Here is a 25,601-nt window from a genome sequence, read left to right on the forward strand (position 1 = left end):
CCTCAAACCAGAAGGCAGATAAAATAAAATAATTGCAAAGAAGTAAATATCAATAATAATGATTATAGAAAGTGGTTTTTAAACCATTTATTCTGCAATTTTGATCCGTGTCACGTGACTTGTAATGGTCACGTGACCCAGGAGTCACATTAAAATAGAGATTCATCCGATTTTGCTAATAGACATCTCTCATAGAGTGAGACATGTTGTAGAGGTTCAGCTCACTCTGAATTTAAAAGACGAGTGAGTGGGAATAAATACAGAGGTATAGGCTTTAGAATAACATTTTCGTTTATAATGTGTAGTCACATGTAGGTCTTGGACCAATCAGAAAAGGTCACATGATCGGTGGCTTGTAACCTTTTCATGTGACCTTTTCTGATTGGTCCAAGACCTACATGTGACTACACATTATAAACGAAAATGTTATTCTAAAGCCTATACCTCTGTATTTATTCCCACTCACTCGTCTTTTAAATTCAGAGTGAGCTGAACCTCTACAACATGTCTCACTCTATGAGAGATGTCTATTAGCAAAATCGGATGAATCTGTATTTTAATGTGACTTCCGGGTCACGTGACCATTACAAGTCACGTGACACGGATCAAAATTGCAGAATAAATGGTTTAAAAACCACTTTCTATAATCATTATTATTGATATTTACTTCTTTGCAATTATTTTATTTTATCTGCCTTCTGGTTTGAGGTCAAATTATTTACTTTAATGAGCGGTATCCTAATATCTATGCACCTTGTACAGCTGCACCTAATTGGGTAATCACCACCAGGGTATTTATACAGCCCAGTATGGTAAAACATGCACACTTGCTCCTGAAGAAGCTGGGTGTCTGACCCAGAGAAACGCGTTGAGCCCTTCAACACCTGACAATACCCACATTGCATCACTCCATCGGGCCCAATCAATACCACAGCGGACCTACGCCTTGTGCAATTCGCACTACCCCATCCGGACTCATCATCCGAGGCAGCGACCAGGAAAATTCAATCATCCTCCAGGTTTACCATCTTTCCCACCAGAGGAACCTAATTCCACCATTGGACTCTGTGTTTTGGGACTGTCTTTGGCCACCTGCTGCTATATGGGACTACCATCCGCGACATCCGTGTGGTAATATACATTCAATGCCCGTTTAATTATAAATAATTGTGATGCATATGGAATATCCTATTGTGCTATTGTCATTTTTATTGTAACCCCCTGTTTTATACCAAAGCATACCTAAATCATTAACGGTACAGCTATTTTAGCATGTTTTATTGATAAATAAATTCTGTAAAGGATACCGCTTTATATATCATATTTTTTAGTTTTCAGCCAGCGCTGGTACATTTTTCTTTTCCCTCTTCACCCACCACGAGACCTGACAAGTCTCAGTACCAGCTGCAGTTAGTAGCGCACTGATCACACAAACCTGAGCAATATATTGCTTGGTGTACTTGCAATATATCTCCGCAATATATTTCTCAGCAATATATTGCTCAGTGTCCAGTTTTTCAGAGGGACCAGCAATTTTCCATGAAAATTACTAGCAATTTTGACTAGATTTTTTTTACCCTCTATTTAAATTCATTTATGATTGACATGGGTTGTGGGAAGTCTGTATATGGTGTACTTGTGGAGTATCACGGCTCCCACGATGGCCATCATATGCTAAAAAAATCGCATCGCATGCGATGCGATTGCACCCGATTTTGCACTGAAATACATCCAAATGCATTGAAATGTGTAGGCAACATGTGAAATGCCCCCAACTGTCATTTTTCATAGTGTACCACCCCCACTATCAACCCGAAGTGTGGCGAGGGGACGCGGATACCTTCACAGGTATCCGCATCCCCTCGCGGGCTTCACAGGTGTCCGCGTCCGCTCGCCACGCTTCGTGTTGACGTTGATAGTGAGGGTGGTACACTATGAAAAATGACATTTTGGGGCATTTCACATGTTTCCAACACATTTTAATGCATTTGGATGCATTTCAGTGCAAAATTGGGTGCAATCGCATCGCATGCGATTTGTTTGTATGCGATGCGATCGCATGCGGTTTTTCAAAAAATCGGCTAAAATCGCATCCCATCGCATGCCACTACATTTGGCATGCGATGGCATGCGATGGCATGCGATGGGAGCCGTGATAATCCACAAGTACCTACAGATGTAGCAGGGGTCATCTTTGTAGGGGCAGGATAATCTAGCGGCAGCAGCCGCTAGTGCCCCGCTCCCACCAGGGGTGTGGGGGCACAAGACGGCCGTGCGGCCCCTGCCACCGATCCCCACTGCCCCAACCCCCCCCCCCACCCAAAAAAAAATTCATTTATTCATTTATTTATTTATTCATTTTTAATCTGCTCAGATACTATTGGTGTGGGGCAGCATGGTAATGCTCATGCTGCCCACCGATGGTGCAAATCACCATCGATGGGCAGCATGAACATAATCATGCTGCCCGACACCAATGCCCCCTTCATTTTAAATCTGCTCAGATACTATTGGTGTGGGGCAGCATGGTAATGCTCATGCTGCCCACCGATGGTGCAAATCACCATCGATGGGCAGCATGAACATAATCATGCTGCCCGACACCAATGCCCCCTTCATTTTAAATCTGCTCTGATACTATTGGTGTGGGGCAGCATGGTAATGCTCATGCTGCCCACCGATGGTGCAAATCACCATCGATGGGCAGCATGAACATAATCATGCTGCCCGACACCAATGCCCCCTTCATTTTAAATCTGCTCAGATACTATTGGTGTGGGGCAGCATGGTAATGCTCATGCTGCCCACCGATGGTGCAAATCACCATCGATGGGCAGCATGAACATAATCATGCTGCCCGACACCAATGCCCTCTACTACAGCCTATGCACTTACAGGATAGTGCGGCTGTGTAGTAGTGGGCTTGATTATCGGAGCTGCTGCTGTGTGCGGTAATGCTGGAAGACCTGAGCAAGAAGCAGGGGCTGGCTCCGTGTCTCCGTGTCGGGTGGGCGGTGAGTGACAAGGCGGGTGGGCGGGTTCCTCGGCCGGCGCAGGAGGCTAGTGTCGCTTGTCGCTGGTGCACAGTGCTTTGTGCACCAGCGACCTGCAATTTTGTGCAGAATCTGAGGAGCAAGCTCCTGCGACCAGCGACCATGAAGCGCTGGCCGCGGGAGCGCGCTCCCAGCCATTTATCGCTGGCTGCACATTAAATTACTGGCAATATGGTCACTGAGCGACCATTTTGCCAGCGATTTAATGCATAATTGCAGCCGTGTGTACGCACCTTTAAAGACCCCAATTAAGGGAGTTATACCTGATGAGTGAAAACACATTTAAACACCATTAAGTGTACACTGCAACTATGTAATACATATTATATACATTACAATATGTACTTAATAAACTATGTTCTTCAACAACAAAAATAATAAAAACACAAGTTCAAACAATACATCAATCTGACAAATGAGAGGTTAATATTTTACACTATACTGTACCTAATCCATCTCCAGCACAGGACTCCCTGTTAAATTATAGAAATTTCAGTACACTGAACAAACCCTGGGAATGGAAACAGGATTTAAAAGGATGAGAGATTCAGAAAGTTAGAGACTTGGTAAAAAATCTCAATTTTTTTAAACGGCAATTATTTTCACTGCAAAACCAGTTTGATTTTGCAGTGTAAATGATTGCCGAATTAAGAAAACTGGAGATTTCTTACCAAATTTCTCACTTTCTGATTCTCTCATCCTATTAAATCTCACGCAGTGTATCTAGATCTTCAATAATAGTTACAAAGTATAACCCTCATGAATTGGAGGGAGATAGGTTATACATGTACCGTATATACTCGAGTATAAGTCGATCCGAATATAAGCCGAGGCACCTAATTTTACAACAGAAAACTGGGGAAACTTATTGACTTAAGTGGGAACCTCACTTGAGTACCGTATATGCCGGCGTATAAGACGACTCGGCGTATAAGACGACCCCCCAACATTTCCACTCAAAATACAGAGTTTGTTATATACTCGCTGTAAAAGACTACCCCCTCTTCCGCACACCTTCCACAGACTGCTGCTATTGACATGGAGTCAGGGAGACAGGGAGGGCAGACAGGGAGCAGGGACCAGTATTATAGTACCGTACCATATATTAACCCCTTGAGTGGTGGGTTTTGCTGGGGCAGGACAAACCTATCAGGGCAGGTTTGTCCTGCCCCAGCAAAACCCACCTCATAAAGTTTTAAGACCCCCTCATGCCGCTGTCCCCCCCCCCCCAGGCATAAAATATATTGTAGGGTAGCTCTCCTCAGCCCCCCCACCCCCCTTCTTATGCACACGGTACCTTGAAATAAGAGTATCCAGGTATGCCAGCGCTGCTCCTTCCGTTCTGCCTAACCGCCGATCACGTTGAGCATTGAAGTCGGCGGCAGGCTCGGGTATTTTCGGCGCGGCTCGGGAGGACTCGGGAGCGCTCAGGCACACAAGTCCTCCCGAGCCACGCCGAAAACACCCGAGCCTGCCGCCGACTTCAATGCTCAACGTGACCGGCGGTTAGGCAGAACGGAAGGAGCAGCGCTGGCATACCTGGATACTATTATTTCAAGGTACCGTATGCATAAGAGGGGGGTGGGAGAGCTACCCTGTAATAATTGTATGACGCACCCGGAAAATAATAATACCAGTATGTCACGCCGTGCACCCGGCGTATAAGATGACCCCCCACTTGGAGGCATTTTTTTCTGGGGTAAAAAGTCGTCTTATACGCCGGAAAATACGGTATAAGCCGAGGGGGGCTTTTTCAGCATAAAAAAAGTTCTGAAAAGGTAGGCTTATACCCGAGTATATATGGTAACTTGTTCATAGTGTGTGAGACTACACAAACTGCAGGGAAGATTAATTAACACTTTAAATGGACTAATCTAGGTCAAATTAAAAAAGCACTGGTATGTACTGTTAATATAATAAAACCTAAATTATAAAGGATTAGGAACATATCTACATTGTTCCAGATCCTAGATGATCAATAGCAGTTCCACTGGCAACATCGGCCCAGATGTACAGATGGTATTTGCATAGGTCCAATTAGGACAAGAATCATCATATAATTTATTGAATAAATAAAGAAGTATAATAATACCACCAACAGAACAACACACAGCCTGATTTTATTTGAATCCCACTTTATTTTCATTTGCATTTGTATTTTATATTTCGCTGAATCAAAAAAAGCACTTTTATGAAAGCTTATTAAAAGTTAATTTTTAATTATTGTTGTCTATTAAGTGTACCATAAATGGACATTCTTGTATTCTTCTTTTTCTTGTTCAAGATGCTGTCTCTGCTACAATATATACAGTATACAGCATACAGGTTGAACACCGATTATCCTGCATTGTCGGTTCCAGCACTGAGCCCGATTACCGATTTTGCCAGATTATCGGTGGTACAATGTTAAAGCAGGGAGCCCCCCGCAGCATTATTTGCTCCTCTGCCACCCCCCGTAACTTGTCTCCTGCTTGCATGGCATACAAGCTCCCGCAATGCGTCTCAGACCCTGCAGCGCAATCCCCTCACAAAGCGATCCCCCACTTCATCCCGACACCCTCCCTCTGCCTCTATGAAACCTCCCACTGACATCCTAATTACTTATAAGCCCTCCCATAGCCCCTTCTACAATCTAACACCCTATAGCTGTGTACACACGGTGCAATATCACTGGCAATATGGTCGCTGAGCGACCAAATTGCCAGTGATTTGTTTGTGCAGCAGCGATAAATCGCCAGGTGCGCGCTCCCGTGTTCAGCCCGCTAATGGTCGCTGGTTGAAGGAGCTTGCCGTTTCCCTCTGAGGCTCCACGGCAGAGTCTCCTGTTCATCAGTGACCATCTCTGGTCGCAGATGAAAACTGGACACTGAGCAATATATTGCTGAGCAATGTGTGTACACAGCTCAACAATCCTAACTTCCTCCAACACCTGATTTAATTTAATACAATGATTTAATTTGCACTATTAAAATAATCTGGTAGTATTTTGCAGTATGTCTATAATATTTAATTAACAGCTGTTGGTACAAATATGTATAAAAAAAAACTACTACAAAGAACAATACTTAAACTAAACACCTAGAATGAAAATGTATTTCAAGAAGTTATGAAGATATCAGTGATCAGCGAGGAATGAAGCACAGCTGGTAATATCGCGGGAAATTACCAAATCCACTTAGTAGTGGTCTTAAGTCTATTTCTTCTATGTCTACTGGGGATCTGAGGCTGAAGTTCTGTAAAATGGTGGTAAAAATCAGGAATAGTTCCATTCTTGCCAGACCTTCTCCGAGACACACCCTCTTTCCTAAGGGATAAAATATAATATATTTTGTTTAAAGAATAAAGCACCGTTTACAATCCCAGTTATCAGCAGCATTAACATTATGGGCGAGATGTAACAGGGTTTGTTCTGATCCCTGATTGACTGTAGACGTCTCCATGGTCCCCAGCACAGAGGTCAGTGGAATTCCCAGTGAGGTCAGTCACAGGGTCTCCGCTCTTAGTTCCAGGGAACCGGCTCACTCCGTTGTCAGTGTGGGGTGAGCTGCGCCGGAGGACCAGCTTCATGGGGAGAGGAAGGATTTATATGTGTGAATGGATTTGTTTAAGATGTAAATATTAAAGTTGTACTATTCTGTGTGTGTATCTTTATTTTAACATTATTTTTACAGGTGAACTACAAGTTTAAGGGGGCCCATTAATGCCCAGCATGCTGGGACTTGTGGTTCCCCAAGTCCCAGCATGCAGGACAGGCCTTCTGGGACTTGTAGGTTCTACTGTAAAAAGCTATTTTTTTTATCTAATTTTATCAGCCTGGCATCCATTGCTCAGGGATGCCGGGGACAGCCCCAGGCTTCAGCCACGTACAGGTGAAGCCCCAACCCATATATTGGAAGGTCATCACTCTCCCAGGTATCCAGTGCTGACCAGCCATGGTCCTCTTGTTTCAGGCAGGGGACCTTGTGTAAAAAGTATGACGCTGGCTGTTGGAGCCCAGTGCTGGTTCCAAAAAATGGGGGACCAGTTTTATTTGTCCCCTATATTTTTGGAACCAGGACTGGTCCAAGAGCCTGGTGCTGGTTTCTTAAATATGGGGAAACCCCACAAATCCCCCTCTCATATTTGGGGAACCAGGACTGGCTCAATGAGCCTGTGGCTGGCTATGCTCTGGGGTAGGGGAATCTATTTTTTTTTATTTTAGAACACTGTTTTGGACTGAATCATACGCAGATCACACTGATCTGTGCATGGTTCTGTCAAACGCACCAGGCTGGACCTGGTCTATTTGTTTTGAGATGTTTGGTCATTTTAAGGGTGCAGTCTCCAGGGTAGCTCCGCTGCTGATTGGCTGGGGTATGCCCAGTTCCACAGTTAGGGGGAGGAGCTGCAAATGTAAACAAACATTGCTAACCATTGCTAACAGTGTGGTGTCACTAGTGGAATCTTTCAAGTTCCTAGGAACCACAATCTCCCGGGACCTTACATGGGGGCCCAACACTGCTACTATTGTTGGAAAAGCACAGCAGAGGCTATTTTTCCTTAGGCAACTGAGGAAGTTCAACATCCCACAGAAGCTTCTGCTCCTCTTCTACTCCGCAATTGTGGAGTCTGTGCTCTGCTCCTCAATAATGGTCTGGTACGGCTCCACCAGCAAGAGAGACAAATGCAGACTCCAAAAGGTAGTCAGAACTGCGGAGAAAATATTCGGGATGGCCCTTTCCTCTGTCCAGGACCTGTACCTGTCCAGAGGACCTGTACCTGTCCATCAGGGAGACACTACAGGGCTATTCCCATCAGGACCACCAGAAGCCTAAAAAGTTTCTTCGCTCAAGCAGTTCACCTGTTGACACGTAAATTCATGAACACCTCACTGTCTAGTCGCACCATAACCCTTTGCACATAATCTAACACGGTGTCTCCTCGGAATATCTTTCTGTATGACTGTACATGTAACCCCACCTGTTTATATTGTTTATTGTTTATACTGTATGTTGTTTACTTGTTACCCACCTGGCTGCTGCACAGCAAACCGAAAACAAATTCCAAGTATACCTGGCCAATAAAGCTGATTCTGTTTGGGCCCAGTGCTGGATGTCAAAATCCGGGGACTCCTATTCATTTTGTCCCCCCTATTTTAGGAACGGGGCAATTAATTTTTTTTTTTTTACACAGGTCAGCAATGCACAGATATGACTGATCCATGTAATGCTGCCACTTTGCACGTACTGTATTTGGCGGCCATGACTATTTTGGAATATGGCAGTTGCTGGTCATTTCAATTCGTACCCAGGATTTTCCGTATTTTGGGACCTAAGTAAATTTTCCCCAATGTGTCTAAAACAGGATAAATGATCACTCTCCATTAATAAAACTCTTGGTTGATACACACAGTCCTGACCTCAACTCCTTCAAAGTATTTGCCTATTGTGATATTATTGCTGCTTTGATTACTACTACAGTAAGTACCACTTATTCACTGGCTTTCTCATTACCCAACATTCCTCCTAAATTCTTACGCAGTTATGACTCTGATCTATTTTTCCCCAACTCCAGCCTAAAAAACATGCTAGTAAGGTATGTTCGGTACATATCCTAAAAGATAAAAGATAGCCCGCCTCACCCATACCTCATTGGAGTGTTCAGTTTTCCCATTTCCTGCACAGTTTTTGAAATAAATGGGTATACTGTTACTTTTATATATCTAATATATATAAAATATATATCTAATAAAATATAGATATGTATTCTATATATTATAATAGATAATATATATCTAATAAAAGTTTATTGTGAAATATTTCAGTTTCATTGGTAGCTTCCATTGTGAGCTACTTACCTGAAGAGAAAGGCATGAATGCTTCATTCCGACGGAAGTTTCCTTTATCATCCAAAAAATGCTCTGGATTAAACTGATCGGGGTATTGAAAGTGTTTGGGGTCACGTAGAACAGAACTCAGCATTGTATAGACAGTGGTATCCTAGGAATACAGTCAATGAGAAATGCGTCATACGTCATCATTTCTGCCTATTCCTCTACTAATTATAAGTTTTATGATTTTGTTACACAGTCATTTATATTTTCGATTGGAATGAGACATGTTTGCAGTTTGATAAACCTCAGATTTATTCTACAGTATATTTTAATATTTTATTTATTTGCACATTTGGAGGTGATTCAGGCTGGCTCGCAAAGCACATTTGGGGCCTTATTCTGGTTGGAGCGGCCAAACGTGCGTACGTTCCAAAACAACGTACGCTATCCGTACGCGGCCGTTGGGGTTAAGTCCACCCACAACTCAGCCGCATACGTACGGGCAGAAACAACGTCGAAGGGGAGTGGCGTACAAATGTGCGTACGCCAACGTACACGGACGGGCCAGCCCTTACACTCCGACAACTGGCGTACAATTGAGCGTACACCACCGTTTACGGACGTCTCTCGTCCGTTTTCCCACCGACTTCTTGCGGCTATCTGAGCGTACGCCAGCTTGCACGGACGGCTCCCTATTGTTTTCAATAGAAAAGTCAGCTTATGTCACCGCTCGTGAGAGTGAGCGTACGTCCGTGTACGCTGACATACCCTTCACATATATGGACCTGCAAATCTTGCCTTTCAACTATAATTATGAAAATTAATTAATTGATTGAATTAATTAATGTGCAAAATAGTGGCCATGGGCTTAAAACATTGCTGAAACATCCTTTGTAGGTGTTAGATGTGGTTTATGTTATTGTATCCTAAATACAAAACCTATGTTTGTATTAGAGTGAACACGTTGACACATGTCGACTTGTGTAGATTGAGTGTGCTACTGTGTAAAGTCTATGAAAGCACGTAGTGAATGTGTATAACTGTTTAACAAATACCTACCTTAGCATATATAAGCAGGTCTAACAAAGATTCTTACCTTAAATTAAACAAACCTTTAAATGTAGAGAAGTTTCGAAAGATAAGCTTCCAATGTGTTTGAGTGCTGTGTGTAGCAGGGGCGGATTGGGGACTAAAAGTGGCCCTGGAATATTTCTGGAAGTGGCCTCATGTGGGCGGCAACAATTCAATAATGGGCGGAGCCAACATAACAGTAGGCGGGATTACCACATCACTATACTTTGACAGGCAAAACTAAAGCATCAATAGTGTCTGAATATCAGATTGATTAATATTAACTTTTGTTTGTTGGTGACACTGTAAAATGTCACTCACATTAGTCACTCAGATGGATGGATATGTCATGGTATCTCAGCATCGGCTGGATTAAATGAACACAGCAGTCCTCCCTCAAAGGTGCACTACCACTATCTACCCATGCACACTAGAGAAACAACATACAGGCCCTAAAACGTACCCACTAATTTGTAACAAAACTACACACTATGTGTTTGTATCATTAAGTAAGCAACCTACAGTAACAATGCAATTTTCAAAAAGTGTCCACAATATTGGCCACCACTGTAACTTAACTGAGTGATGCAATTCTACATGCATCCTTATTTTCTATTTTTTTTTAAAACCATAACATAATGAACAGGAGCTACAACTATAGCTTGGTCCAGAAAACAAGCTACATATATAGGACAAATACTATCTTTATAAATGATTATGTTGTAAAAGGGCCTAAAAAGCAAAAAAAATTGCAATTAAATAAGGCATGGATAATATGCCAGTACATATAAATGCACATATGTTCCGCAGCGCTGTACAGAGACCATTATTACCAGTTATATTATATAGCGCACACATATTCCACAGCGCTGTACAGAGATTATTATTACCAGTTATTATATAGTGCACACATATTCCGCAACGCTGTACAGAGACCATTATTACCAGTTATATTATATAGTGCACACATATTCCGCAGCGCTATACAGAGATTATTATTACCAGTTATTATATAGCGCACACATATTCCGCAGCGCTGTACAGAGACTATTATTACCAGTTATTATATAGCGCACACATATACTGCAGCGCTGTACAGAGAATATTATTACCAGTTATTATATAGTGCACACATATTCCGCAGCACTGTACAGAGACTATTACCAGTTATTATATAGCACACACATATGCTGCAGCGCTGTACAGAGAATATTATTACCAGTTATTTATATAGCACACAAATATTCCGCTGCGCTGTACAGAGACTATTATTACCAGTTATTATATAGCGCTCACATATACTGCAGCGCTGTACAGAGAATATTATTACCAGTTATTATATAGTGCACACATATTCCGCAGCACTGTACAGAGACTATTACCAGTTATTATATAGCGCACACATATTCTGCAGCGCTATACAGAGGATATTATTACCAGTTATTTATATAGCGCACACATATTCCACAGCGCTGTACAGAGAATATTATTACCAGTTATATTATATAACGCACACATATTCCGCTGCGCTGTACAGAGACTATTATTACCAGTTATTGATATAGCGCACACATATTCCGCAGTGCTGTATAGAGACTATTATTACCAGTTATGTTATATAGTGCACACATATTCCGCAGCGCTGTACAGAGAATATTATTACCAGTTATTTATATAGCACACACATATTCCGCAACGCTGTACAGAGACTATTATCACCAGTTATATAGTGCACACATATTCTACAGCGCTGTACAGAGAATATTATTACCAGTTATATAATATAGCGCACACATATTCCGCAACGTTGTACAGAGACTATTTTTACCAGTTACCGTATTTATCGGCGTATAACACGCACTTTTTTCCCCCTGAAAATAGAGGGAAAAGATGGGTGCGTGTTATACGCCGATATGCGTGCTATACGGCGGTAATTTCACCCGGCGGGTACCTGTAATGCCTGTAATGCCGGGTGTTGCTGTTATGCGCGTTGCTGTCATCCACGGGACGCCTACTAATCGCGCGTTCTCTGCTGCTGCTGCTGCTGCTGCTGCTGCTGCTGCTCAGCGTCGGGTCCTCGCAGCAGCAGCACGCTTAAAACTCCTCCCTGTCATCCACGGGGCGCCTACTAATCGCGTGTTCTCTGCTGCTGCTGCTGCTGCTCACCGTCGGGTCCTCGCAGCAGCAGCACACTTAAAACTCCTCCCTGCACAGTGACTCCTTCCTCCCTGGCTACAGCAGCGTCATCAGCCTTCCCAAGCGCTGGCTGTAGCCTGGAGGAGGAGAAGGATTTCTGTGCTAACTGTGCTGCCCTGCTTCTGTTATTCAAGTTGGATTTTTTTTTTTTCTTTTACAGATAATCAATAAACACTGTAATAAAGTTTTTATTTAGAAATCCCCTCTTAAAATGAAGGTGCGTGTTATACGCCGGTGCGTGTTATACGCCGATAAATACGGTATATAGTGCACACATATTCTACAGCGCTGTACAGAGAATATTATTACCAGTTATTTATATAGCGCACACATAATCTGCACCAATGTACAGAGACTATTAGTACCAGTTATATTATATAGTGCACACATATTCCGCAGCGCTGTACAGAGACTATTATTACCAGTTATATTATATAGTGCACACATATTCTGCAGCGCTGTACAGAGAACATTATTACCAGTTATTTATATAGCGCACACATATTCCGCATCGCTGTACAGAGAGCATTATTACCAGTTATATTATATAGTGCACACAGTGGACATACTGAGGGTAGCTCTGCTTGGAGAGAGCCAGGCTCTCAGAGACGGGAGGTGGCAGGGCCAAGCCACTATCCAGCAGTGACAGTCAGCAAGGGGACAGACTTCACTGGGCTGAACCTGAGCCTGCCAGTAATGATGCCGCGGCCGCCTACTGCTCAACTGAGCCGGCCTGAGCCGAGGTGAGCAGCCAGAGCTGGCCTTACCCAATTTGATGCCCTAGGCAAAATTTTTGGCGGGCAGCTGGATGTCAGCTGCCCGCCAACTCCCCCCCCGAGCGGACACACATATGTAAGGTTGCTCAGAGCAACCTTACATATATGGGTGCACCTTCAACATCTTTTGATGGTTGGCGACCATTGAAAGATGTGGGAGGGTCCCAGTGGCATGCGAATGGATGTTTATGTCAAACATCCATTCGCATGCTGTGTGAAGGAACGATGAGAAATGTACACTGACACAGACATGATCGCACACAGATACACGCTGAAAGACACACGGATGCTGACACAGATACAAGGCACCGCTGGGTGGGAGAGAGGTAGCTGCCAGGTAGTGGGATAGCGGAAGGAGGGGAGAGAGATGGGATGCAGTCACAATCCCGGCAGCCGGAATCCTGACTGCCAAAATCCTGGCACTTTGTCCCTCTGTGCGTGTCCACGACACCCATAGAAGGAGAATAAATTAGTGTGCCGAGCATAGGGAGGCACCGGGCCCGCAAGGGGGGGGAGGGCGAACCACTTCCCCCCTTTTGGAGATTTCGATGGTCGGGATCTGGTGCCGGGATTTCATACCAATCCCACAGAGATACTGCAGTCAGTCTGAAATCAATGGGGCGGTGACAGCGGTGGATGGGCGGGTAAGAGGTAGAGACCACGGGGGCGACAGTGATGGCTGGGTGGGAGAGAGGTAAGGTAGAGATCATGGGGGGCAACAGCTGTTGTTAGGTGGGAGAGATGTAGAGACCACTGGGAACAACAGCAGTGGCTGGGTGGGAGAGAGGTAGAGACCTTGGGGGGTGACAGTGATAGGAGAATGGAATTTGGGGTACAAGAGATATCTAAAATATGCAATATATACAGTGTGTGTAATATATATATATATATATATTGCACACATGCATGCAAACACACAGACCCTATATGTCTTTGGAAAAACACACACACACACACACACACACACACACACACACACACACTTGTACTTTAGCTTACTGTAGTAGAAAACCAGGATGTTAAAGTGTTAAATCTGTCTGGCTCTCCGTCTTCCGTGCAGCAGCAGCATGTAGAGGGGAGGGCTAGTAATTGGAGTGCAGGGGGAAGCGTTCCGTGCTTAGTAGCAGGAACAGAAAGCAGCAGGGAGATGCTGACTTTTACTGCCAGCCTGTGCGGACGAGCAGGGGAGGCACTGCGGGGAAAGAGAGATCAGCTTCCGGATTGAAATCTTATGCTTCCGGCGCTGCACTCATACACACTGTGGCAAGTGCAGCAGCCGGACCAGCAATAGCAGCACTGCAGAGAGGATGCCTCTCCTGCCCAGCGCCTCCATGGTTGAGTGGGCGGGTGAGGTGTCAGTCAGAAGCTCAGAGCCCGCATGACTGACACTTGACATTTGACAGCAGCCGGCTCTGTGAGCAGCTGCTGTATATTTGTGCTCTCTGCTGCCCCTGCTGCCTGCAGCTATAAATTCGGCCTCACTACCATCGGCCTCCCGGGAAAGTTCCCGGTAGATATAATGGCCAATCCGCCCCTGGTGTGTAGGCTTGCAGGTAGTGAAATCATGGTTTGGACTTAATAGACTGCAGCATTAGTTATTACATTCAGGTGTATGTGTTTGGTAGTAATCAGCGTAAATTAGCAAATCCAGGCGCACGCTGGCATGCGGTATCTGTAGGGGTGGTTTGAGATGGCGGTTGGCGGCCGCCTGTTTTGTGTCCGAAATGAACGGTGCCTTAGTCGATCGTGCGGTAGTAGCACCGCTCATTTTTGGTGCACACCCCCGTGTACGCCCATATTTACGCCCATTTTCCCTCATTATTTCGGCCGCTCCCCTCTTCACGCCCCTAAGCCGCCCCCAATGCCCGTACACTCGCGTATAGGTTTTTTCGCACGTAGAGGCCCGTCCGTAAGCGTTTTGGGGAGTTCGCGCCTGCGCATTAGCGAATGTACGCATGCGCAGATCATAAAAAATCCCGGGACGTACGCGTACGGCCCGGCCGCTCCAACCAGAATAAGGCCCTTGGTGTGCTAATAGACAAAACCATACTGCACTGCAGGTGGTGCAGATGTAACATGTGCAGAGAGAGTTACATTTGGGTGGGGTTTGTAATTCAAACTAATATCTGTTTTGCAAAGTGTAAAAATAAAGCATCCAGTATTTACCCTGCACAGAAACAAAATAACTCCCCCAAATCTGACTCTCTCTGCACGTTACAGCCTCTTTCCCCCACTCAGCACTCGCTGCTTAGTTCCGTGTGCTGAGCAGGGGAGAGAAGCAGCTGCAGCATCAGCCTGTCTTCTCTCTCTCCCAGAGATGCTGTCGCCGGTTGGTGGCCTGCACGACTGCTATTTTTTTATGGGGGTGTGGCTATGCCCCTCTGGTTGACCACGCCCCTCCCATTGGCCACACCTTTTTTACTGGGGCCTGAGGGTAAGAGCTTAGTTACATTTTTACTTTGACTTATAAACAATACAAAGTTCAATTATTAAGCCGCAGAAGGTTTGTTTACTTTCTGTGGCTCCTCCACCTGAATAGTAATATTGGCCACCTAGCGGCCTAGTGGCTCCTGATTGGCTACTAGGCGCCGCTAGGCATACGACTGAATGGCTATGAATAAGCCTGAAATAGGCGTATTCGCGTTAGTTAGAATTCAAGATGAATTCCCAGATCAACTGTATGTGTTAATGGTTTTGCGGCCCCTGAGAACAGACTGTGTATCAAGGATATTTTTTTCAGGTACTGTATACACAGGTCCACAAAATATTATATCTCAGCAATACATTAACCACATACAGTACGCAGTGGTGTATCTAGGTGCCATGGTGCCTGGAGAAAGGGCATTTTCTCTCCCCCCCCCCCCCACCCTCCCCGATTTGAAGCAGGCGAGGCTCTTGCATGGCAAAAAGGGGGCATGGCCTAACATTATACCATAATGCCCATTACATACTATATAACACACCGCAATGCCCATTACATTACATACTATATAACACACCGTAATGCCGATTGCACATTGGACACTTACCCCCCTCCATAATGCACCTTACACTATATGCCACTCACCATAGTCAATGTGGCACGTGGCTGTATTTAGGGGAACTGAGGTGCAAGGAGCTTGAGTCCAGACTCCCTGCAGTGCACAGACCCCTGCTATTACCTCAGTGTGTATTGTAGCCAGGGACTCGGGAGACCAAGTCCTAGCATGGTCCCACACCGCAGAATCGGTTCCTCGTAGCAGCTTCCTACTACCAGAGGCTTCCTTGGGTCCCGCGGTGTCCTCCTCTCAGAGCTCTCACACAACAGCGTGCTGCTGCCCGGTGGCCGGTGTGTGTGCTGCTTGATGACGCCACCAGGCTTATTTGCTCGTTTAAACGTACTTTTAGGAATTGGCGTATCCACCTCCTTGGAAGTTGCGTTATTTATTATTATTTATTAACAGTTTCTTATATAGCGCGCACATATTCCGCAGTTGTTTCCTATTCTTTAGTGGAAATTCTGAAGAGATAACTGTCCCTGTGGGCTAAGAATGTGGAATATGTAGACCTGATGGGGCGCAGGAATGATACAGCAACAGCAGCTGAACATTGAGAGCTTGGCGTGACCTTCTTGCGAGTATGGAAGAGACATTATTACATGGCAGAAGAGAGAGCAGACCGGGATGTGCTGTGGAGCTGAGTGTGTGGATGTGAGGTCGGGAGGGGTTAAAGGTTAAAGCTGTCGGCGCCGCTGATTTGCCATCCCGAATCCCTGCACAGCAGGTTTTTTCTCTAGTGCTCCCTGCAAGTAGCATACCTCCGCCACTGAGCGGGCATGTTGGGGGAGCGGGTGAGCAGGGCGGGGGAGCCGGCGGCAAAGTGCACGGCTCCGGCACCCGGTGACATGTCGGCGCCCGGAGCCAGTGCTCCGCTGGCTCCGCCCTAGCTATGCCTCTGACAGTACAAGCAGTTATTTGATTGATATGAAGCAAAGGCTTTATTAATACTAATTATATTCACCAGTATAAAACAGATCACATGTATACATTGCTAGAGGTGTCCTCACCTTTGGAATGATAAAATCTCTGAAGTGCACATCCTTAGTCACTTTGTGTGGAATGCCCATTGGGAGAAGGTCAATGAATCTTTGAATCTCATGGATAACAGCGTCCATGTACGGCATACGAGAGCGGTCCTCATTACATGGGGCACGGTTTCTGCCAATGACTTCATCAATTTCTCTATGGATGCGATCTGCAAAGAAAAGTAATGGATATGCTTAACTATAACAGCTTTAACAATGTAGGTGAACATTTTAAAAAAAAGCTATTTTTAAAAACTGCAAATAAGTAAGCATTATATTTAATGATGTTCTAGAAACCAGATCATAGAGCATGATTTCAGATTGCACAGATTGAAACTGACATACGTATTGTAGGTTTGTAAATAACAAAATGTATTAACATTTTTATTGCTCACAGATGAGAGATTAGTTCTAATTGGCTGCCGGTTATTACAAAAAGTGACTTAAAAGAGCAGTAACTTTCTTAGCTGCAACAGCTGCCCATGAGTGATTCAATTTATCAATGTGAATTTTTTTATTTTTATTTTTTATTTTTATGGATCAAAATAAAGATTCCAGTTGAGTATTTACTAGGGACACTACATTATAATTACACTAAGAAATTATTGGGACAGTATTCTAGTAAGGAGACAGTGGCATAATTATAGCCCTGCAGCCCCCACTGTGGCAGGGAGGCACTGAGTAACTGTGGGCGCCGGTCTGTGGGGCTATGGTTACTACGCGTCAGTGGCTGGTACTATCCGTCTCCTCCTGATCCCACAGTGCAGATCTCCTCCACGATCCGTCTGTGCTATTGAAAACCACCCCTCACAAAATGGCTGCCCTCATACAGCAGACAGTTTTTTTAGGGATGCTAGAGAAGGTGGCGGCCTCCTCTAGCATCCTTAAAAACTGTCTGCTATTAGAAGGCAGGCATTTTGTGATGGTAATTTTTAATTAGCACTGCAGGAGGAGACGGAGCAAGGAGGAGATCTGCGCTGCGGGGCCCTGAATGCGGCAGCGGCATGCAGAGGGTAAGGGGGTGTTTAACTTTTAACTTCACTTGGGCGGGCAGGTTGAAGGGCTAGGGAAGGGAGAGGTCGGCGCTGCCAAAATTGGCAGGGGGGGGGTGTGTGTGCAAATATCCCAGTTACGCCACTGTAAGGCGACACAATAATTTTTTTACTAGTAAAGAGTCCAATACGTGCAGTGTATTTGTAAGGAGGGTCATTGTTCTAGACAAGGCTGACTGGCACTAGGCTGGATAAATCACCTTAAACCATGTACCATGTTGCTTAAACCACATGTATAGTAAATCTTGTGGTTTTGGGCTAAAGTCCATATCTGGCATATATAGAAGTCACAACAAAATCTTGTTGGTTTTGCATTGGTTTACTTGAGAGATCCCACATTATAAGCTCACAGCCGCTGCAAATCCACTGAGACATCATGCTTTAAAATAGAATAGAACACAGGTTCTCAAACTCGGTCCTCAGGACCCCACACAGTGCATGTTTTTCAGGTCTCCTCACAGAATCACAAGTGAAATAATTAGCTCCACCTGTGGATCTTTTAAAATGTGTGAATGAGTAATGAGTGCACCTGTCGGGTGACCTGGAAATCGTGAACTTGTGGGGTCCTGAGGACAGAGTTTGAGAACCCTTGGAATAGAATATAGAAAAACAACCAATTTCAGGGGTAAACGCAGGATTTTTTCCTCTCAAATTGCAGCAAGGGGGGGAGGATTTGTAATATTATGCTTGCTTTCTCTCAGAGATGGTTTCTTGTTACTTCATGCAACAGTTTGACATTATGTCAGTGGAACCCTATACATCCCAGTGCTGAGTACTCAGTGGGGTCAGGGCCGGTTTGTGCCTAGGCCCGTGAGGCACTGGCCTCAGGGCGGCACCAACTAAGGGCGGCAGGCAGGCTGACATTCTGTTAAATAGCAGCATGGCACAGCGGGTGGGCAGCGGCGAGTGACGAGCGCCGCCGCCGCAGACATGAATTGCCACTCATCACCCACTCTGCCATGCACATTACATCATTGCTTAGTGGCTGGGTCCTACGGTCCCCCTGCGCATCCGGAAATGGCTCAGGCTCACTGCTGCCGGCTCCCGCCCATTGGCTACTCTACACACACACACAGTCTATTGGCTGCTGTGTATCCAGCAGCTGAGCTGAGCGGCGCGCAGATCCTCCCTGCGCTCAGTCAGTCACAGTGCGTGAGCCAGAGAGAGACTGACGGAGACACTGTGCTAATCACTGTACTAATAAGTGCCTCCCTCCCTCCGGGTCCTCCGTACAGTGGGGACCCAGAGTGCTTAAAAAAATATTAAGGGTGGCTACAGTTAAATTTTAATGAAATATATAAATAATAATGTATATACATATATGATTACATTAAAATAGGGGGGGGGGGCACAAAAATGTTGTGCCTAGGGGCGGCCTGACCCCTAAATTCGCCCCTGAGTGGGGTATATAGGACGGTGAGACCCCTTTTGAACAGACTATCCTACTTCTCTAGAGAAGGGGGATTCCTATATTTGGGAGCCCAACATTCCATATGAATTCCAGCCAAATACTGCAATATTTGACATTATGGTAGTTGGAACCCTACACTGTGTGTTCCCCGTTATCACAAGTATTTTTCAATAACAGTCTTGGCTAAATAAGCCGAGGCTGGTTGTGAAAAAGGATTTCTATTCGTTACATTATGCAAGTCTGCACAGATCTTAAGAATCGTTGCACGCTTGCAATCCATGACATGTTTGTTATGTCATGGATTGTTCATGGCCATTAAGAAGTACTGTTTTTTGGAGTTCCTTTTCCCCCTATGGAAGCTTTTATGTTCTATCCCCTACCAAAACAATGTCTGCGAAGCCTCCTGTGGATTCAAACTGCTTTCTCATGAAAAATGTGAGATCCTAGAGATCCATTGGCAGCCATGACACTGGGATATTCCCCTCCTCCTCCTAGTTCAGACAGGATCTTTCTTAAGGGACCCGCCCAAATTGGGTATAATAGTCTCCTCCTACCTCTCACTTGTGTATTTCAAGTGTCTCCATCATGAAGGTCCATGAAAAAACACAATTACACAAGGGAGGGAAAATATATCTGCCATGGGATCTCTAGGAAGAAAAGGAATTATCGGTGAGCATAATTCGTATCTTTCTTCTACAATCCCCATGGCAGACATGGCACTGGGACATACCCAAGCATAGAATAAACAGGAGGGAGGCCATAATATATGCAAGTAAAATGTATTCTCCGAGAGGATTACTTTCCTGACAGAGCTTCTTCAAGAACATGATTCCCAAAGTGGGCAGATGATACATGTAGTGCACAGTGATTAGAGAATGTATGAATTGAAGACCATGTCGCTGCCTGGCAAATCTCAGTCACTGAAGCTTTGGCGCTTTTAGCCCAGTAAGTGGAAACTGCCTGAGTTCAATGTGCCTTCACTATTGGAGGTGCCATTTTGCCTTTTTGACTGTAAGCAAAAAGATTATGTTTCTAATCCACAATAAATAGTTTGTTTAGCTGGAACTAGACCTTTCCTCGTACCTTCTGGTATTACAAAAAGTTGCTTTGTATTCTGGAAGTAACTAGTTCTTTCTAGGTATAAAGATATAGTCTTATCCAGATCCAAAATATGCCAAGACCTCTGTTCTTCATTCTCTTGTTCTCTGAAAACTTGGCAAAGAGATCTAGTAAGCTCCTGGTTGAGATGAAAGGCCGAAATGACTTTTCGCAAGAGATCCGGATTCATTCTCAGGACTACTCTGTACAAAATTGTTTAACCAGCTCTTCTTCTGCCAGTCTTCGATCTAACAGCACACTGAGAGCCAATATTTGTTCCTTTATGGTAGCCATTGATAGACCCAATTCAAATCCATTGAATAGGAATTGTAGTACTTTGGCTATGGGTATTACAGAAAAGTTTTTTTGTAAACTTACGACAGGCCATAAATTTGTTCCACACCTTGCAATAGAAACACATTTTTCATCGCCTTCAATATCATATCAGTACCTTGATGGTTCAAGTTATGATGACTAAGAATCAGCCGCTCAACCGGGTCTGTTGGGTAGACCCCAAGGTTCTTGAGTCGACATCTTCAGAACATTTGTGAACCCGGCCCTTCTCGGGCAAAAGAGTAGGATTACCAACACCTCCACCTAATCCTCCCTGATCTTTTTCAGGATTTTGTTTATCATAGGTATAGGTGGGAAGACATAGCCGAGGTTAAACTGCCATCGTACTGAGAATGCGTTAAAGGCTTATGCTTGAGGATGATAATATTTTGAATAAAAGTTGGTCACCTTCTTGTTGGAATAGCATGCCATTAGATCTACTTAATCTCTTCGGAATGCGTGACTCCATAAATCTGTTTTGGTAGGGGAACTTCAAAAACTCTATTCTGCTGCCTTGTTGAATAATAAAAAAGAAAATGATATCCCTAGGGAGCACTGGTAAGACAATAGCTAAGTACTCCTGCTGCCGCTTTACCAAAGGTGTGTGCCTTGGACTAAACTAGATATATGGGTATTGCAAACAATGGCATAAATTTAAGAGGCACAGCTGTGCTTAGTTAAATATCAATCTATACAATACTTGGTACAATATAATTGTATTTAAATAGCAATTCATATCCGGACATGTTTTCAGAAGTGCACTTCATAATAAAATATTAATTAAAAGACATACAAGACAGTACAACATATAACACATACAAACTGGCGATATCTGTTTATAAGAGGCTTACAAATGGCTCAGAATTCTTAGGCATCAGAACTTGAGATAGAATTTATGAGGCAACTATTCTTATAATTACCAGTCCCACAAGTATGATTAATCCCAAGTGGTCATATTGCTGAGTTTACATTCCAGGATCCTTTGTCCAGATATATTACTGTCCAAGCTGGTCTTTATTTACCAAAGATGTGCTCCAGAGTCCATCAGATGGGGCAATGACCATATATAGCTGTAGATCCGCCAAACAATGTGTTTGGTAAGCGGTGATGGTATCACACAGCGGTGACCTGGCTGCAGGGTTTTGAAATGCATTTCTCTGTCTTTGTTGTAGAGATCTGAGGAAGCCACCAAGTTTCTACAACAAAGGTGGAGAAACGTGGATCTCCAGCTAAATATGGTCATTGCCCCATCTGAGTGGACTCCGGAGCGCATCTCTGGTAAATAAAGACCAGCTTGGTCAGTTATATATCTGGACAAAGGATCCTGGAATATAACTTCAGCGATATGGCCAATGAGGATTAATCATACTTGTGGGACTGGTAATTATAAGAAGCATTGCATCATAAATTCTATCTAAAGTTCTGATGCCTAAGAATTATGAGCCATTCTAATCCTCTTATAAACAGATATTGCCAGTTTTTGGGCCTTATTCTGGTTGGAGCGGCCGGGCCGTACGCGTTCGTCCCGGTGTTTTTCATGATCTGCGCATGTGCAGATACGCTAATGCGCCGGCGCGAACACTCCACAACGCTTACGGCCGGGTCTCAACGTGCGAAAAAACCTGTACGCGAGTGTACGGGTAATGGGGGCAGCATAGGGGCGTGTTGATGGGAGCGGCCGAAATAATGAGGGAAAATGGGCGTAAATATGGGCGTACACGGGGGTGTGCACCAAAAATGAGCAGTGCTACTACCGCACGATCGACTAAAGCACCGCTCATTTCGGACACAAAACAGGCGGCCGCCAACCGACATCTCAAACCACCCCTACAGATACCGCATGCCAGCGTGCGCCTGGGTTAACTAATTTACGCGGATTACTACTCAAACACATACACCTGAATGTAATAAGCAATGCTGCAGTCTATTAAGTCCAAACCATGAATTCACTACCTGCAAGCCACACACAGCACTCTAACACATTGGAAGCTTATCTTTCTATACTTCTCTCCATTTAAAGGTTTGTTTAATTTAAGGTAAGAATCTTTGTAAGACCTGCTTATATATGCTAAGGTAGGTATTTGTTAAACAGGTCGACACATTCACTACGTGCTTTCATCGACTTTACACAGTAGCACACTCAATCTACACAAGTCGACATGTGTCAACGTGTTCACTCTAATACAAACATAGGTTTTGTATTTATGATACAATAACATAAACCACATCTAACACCTACAAAGGATGTTTCAGCAATGTTTTAAGCCCATGGCCACTATTTTGCACATTAATTAATTCAATCAATTAATTAATTTTCATAATTATAGTTGAAAGGCAACATTTGCAGGTCCATATATATGAAGGGTATGTCAGCGTACACGGACGTACGCTCACTCTCACGAGCGGTGACATAAGCTGACTTTTCCATTGAAAACAATAGGGACCCGTCCGTGCAAGCTGGCGTACGCTCAGATCTCCGCAAGAAGTCGTTGGGAAGACGGACGAAAGACGTCCGTAAACGGCGCCGTACGCTCAGTTGTACGCCAGTTGTCGGAGTGTAAGGGCTGGGCCGTCCGCGTACGTTGCCGTACGCTCATTTGTACGCCACTCCCCTTCTACGGTATTTCTGCCCGTACGTAAGCGGCTGATTTGTGGGTGGACCTAACCCTAACGGCCGCGTACGGCTAGCGTGCGGTAATGGCGAACGTACGCACGTTTGGCCGCTCCGATCAGAATAACCTCCTAAATGTGTTATATGTTTTACTGTCTTGTATGTCTTTTAATTAATCTTTTATTATGAAGTGCACTTCTGAAAACATGTCTGGATAGGAGTTGCTTTTTTAATAAAAATTATATTGTACCAACTATTATATGGATTGATATTTACCTAAGCACAGCTGCGCCTCTTAAAAGCAACAGTGACTTTATGCTGTTGTTTGCTATCCCCATATATCTTTTTTTGAATAATGTCCAAGACCCATCTGCCTTTCTCCTCTGCAAAATGTAGAAGTATGGCTGCTACTTCTGTTATCTGAGTATAGTAATAATCTGGAGCCTCTATGAAAGGATTGTCAAAATCACGGATGGGAGGTATTTGAGTTTCCCCTTCTATAATATGGATGACCATGACGATAACATTTTGCTTCCTTATATGATTGCTTGTTGAAAACCGGGATGGGAAAACAGTTTCTTTTATCTTGTGGTAAACAGACTGACTTTCCTCCCGATAATTTCTAGATCATAGTACCCAATTTCAATCCGAAGAGATAAGTACCCTCAAAAGACAGAGTAGTCTTTTTATTCTTGGAGCTAGTGTCAGCACTCCATGGCTTGAGCCATAAAGCTCTCCTTGCTGTAATGCCTGCCACCATTGTCTTGAATGCCCTGGATATAGATGCTATTGCCACACTAGATTTGAGGGACACAGCAGATGTAGAATGTACTTTGGAATTTTCCAATTTTCTGTCCATTGCATCCTTGAAAGCCGCACCATCTTCTACTGGTATCATGGTTTTAGATGCGAGTTCTTCAACTGCTGTGTCTACCCTTGGAATGAGACACCAATTTAAAAACTCATCATCTTTGATTGGTACATGCTGTCAATTCTGACTCCAGATCCCACTCGGTTATCAACATTAGACCATTCCTTTGAAATAATTTCCCTAACTACTTTATGTACAGGGAACATTCTTCCTCTTCGGTATTGATCCTCAAATAATGGGTCATGGTCTTCTGATGTATTAGGTACTTCTTTATAATTCATTGCTATGTAAATATTTTTAAACAAACTTTTTACTAGATCAAGGTTAAAGGATCTAGGTTCCTCTAATTCCCCTGATTCTTCACTGGAGACATTCTCAATACCAAACGGGCACTGAAAACTCACCTTTTCATCAAATTGTACTCTTCCGCTGCATATACTAGTCCTGAGTCTGGTTCTCGGAACCCCTGCCTGTTTACATACTGCTATCTAGCCACTACCCACTTGCTTTACCTCTATATCTATCTGTCTTCCCTTCCTTCCTCCCTCTTCTCTTCATATTTCACTCACAGCTCTCCTATACTCAAACACTCAGTGACCATCTTTGTCCGCATACTCATCTCCATCATTGGCCACAAGCCTCTAGTAGTATGTTAATTGAGTCCTCACTACTTATATTTAAGCTGTAATGTGTATTGAACTGTGGTGCTCTTTACTTATACTCTATTTTTGTTATTTATTCAATGTAATGCCAAGTTTTGTCTCCCTGTACTGTTCCCTTGTATGGCGCTGCAAAACACTTGTGGCACCTTATCAATAAAATTATAATAAAATACTCCAGCTCTTCCGAGGATCCCTCTATTTCATGACTTAACCCAGCCTGGGCCCTGGATCTCTTGGGGTTCTGCATCTGCAGAAATTCCTCCTTGGATACAAAGGATTGTTTCATTCATTCCATCAATTTTTTAGGAATGTCTGGTTGCTCCATCTGCTCAGTCTTTTTAACCTGACATGTCTCCTAATCATCCCAGAATGTTTGATAAAAATTTATTTTTTGCAGTCCTCTTCTTATGAATCGGAGAAGAAGGTTTTTAAACCCGTTAATTAACTCTTTCTCTCCCGAGAGGCCCAATAATCAGGATGGTCGAGTAGAACTAATGTTCCCAGCTGGAATTCCGGGGGGAACATTTAATATAGCGCACATGGGTAGAGCCGGGCAGAAGTGAAGGCCGTGCACACTTTGGCCTTTTCTACC

The 25,601-nt window shown here is 44.1% G+C and overlaps 1 protein-coding gene across 1 annotated transcript in view; it reads right to left on the bottom strand.

The window, feature by feature from the left end:
- Positions 1 to 6,109: 6,109 nt before the first annotated feature.
- LOC146035958 (cytochrome P450 2C16-like) overlaps positions 6,110 to 25,601 on the bottom strand; it is a 37,271-nt gene continuing 17,779 nt past the window's right edge. The window contains exons 7-9 of the mRNA XM_083159685.1: positions 16,954 to 17,141; positions 8,890 to 9,031; positions 6,110 to 6,357 (exon numbers count right to left, since the gene is read on the bottom strand). Coding sequence (XP_083015811.1) covers positions 6,176 to 6,357; positions 8,890 to 9,031; positions 16,954 to 17,141 — 512 coding nt within the window. The 3' untranslated portion in view covers positions 6,110 to 6,175. The remainder of the gene's footprint in view (positions 6,358 to 8,889; positions 9,032 to 16,953; positions 17,142 to 25,601) is intronic.

The sequence above is a fragment of the Crinia signifera genome, chromosome 9, assembly GCF_055691185.1.
Source record: "Crinia signifera chromosome 9, ASM5569118v1, whole genome shotgun sequence".
Lineage (NCBI taxonomy): Eukaryota > Metazoa > Chordata > Amphibia > Anura > Myobatrachidae > Crinia > Crinia signifera.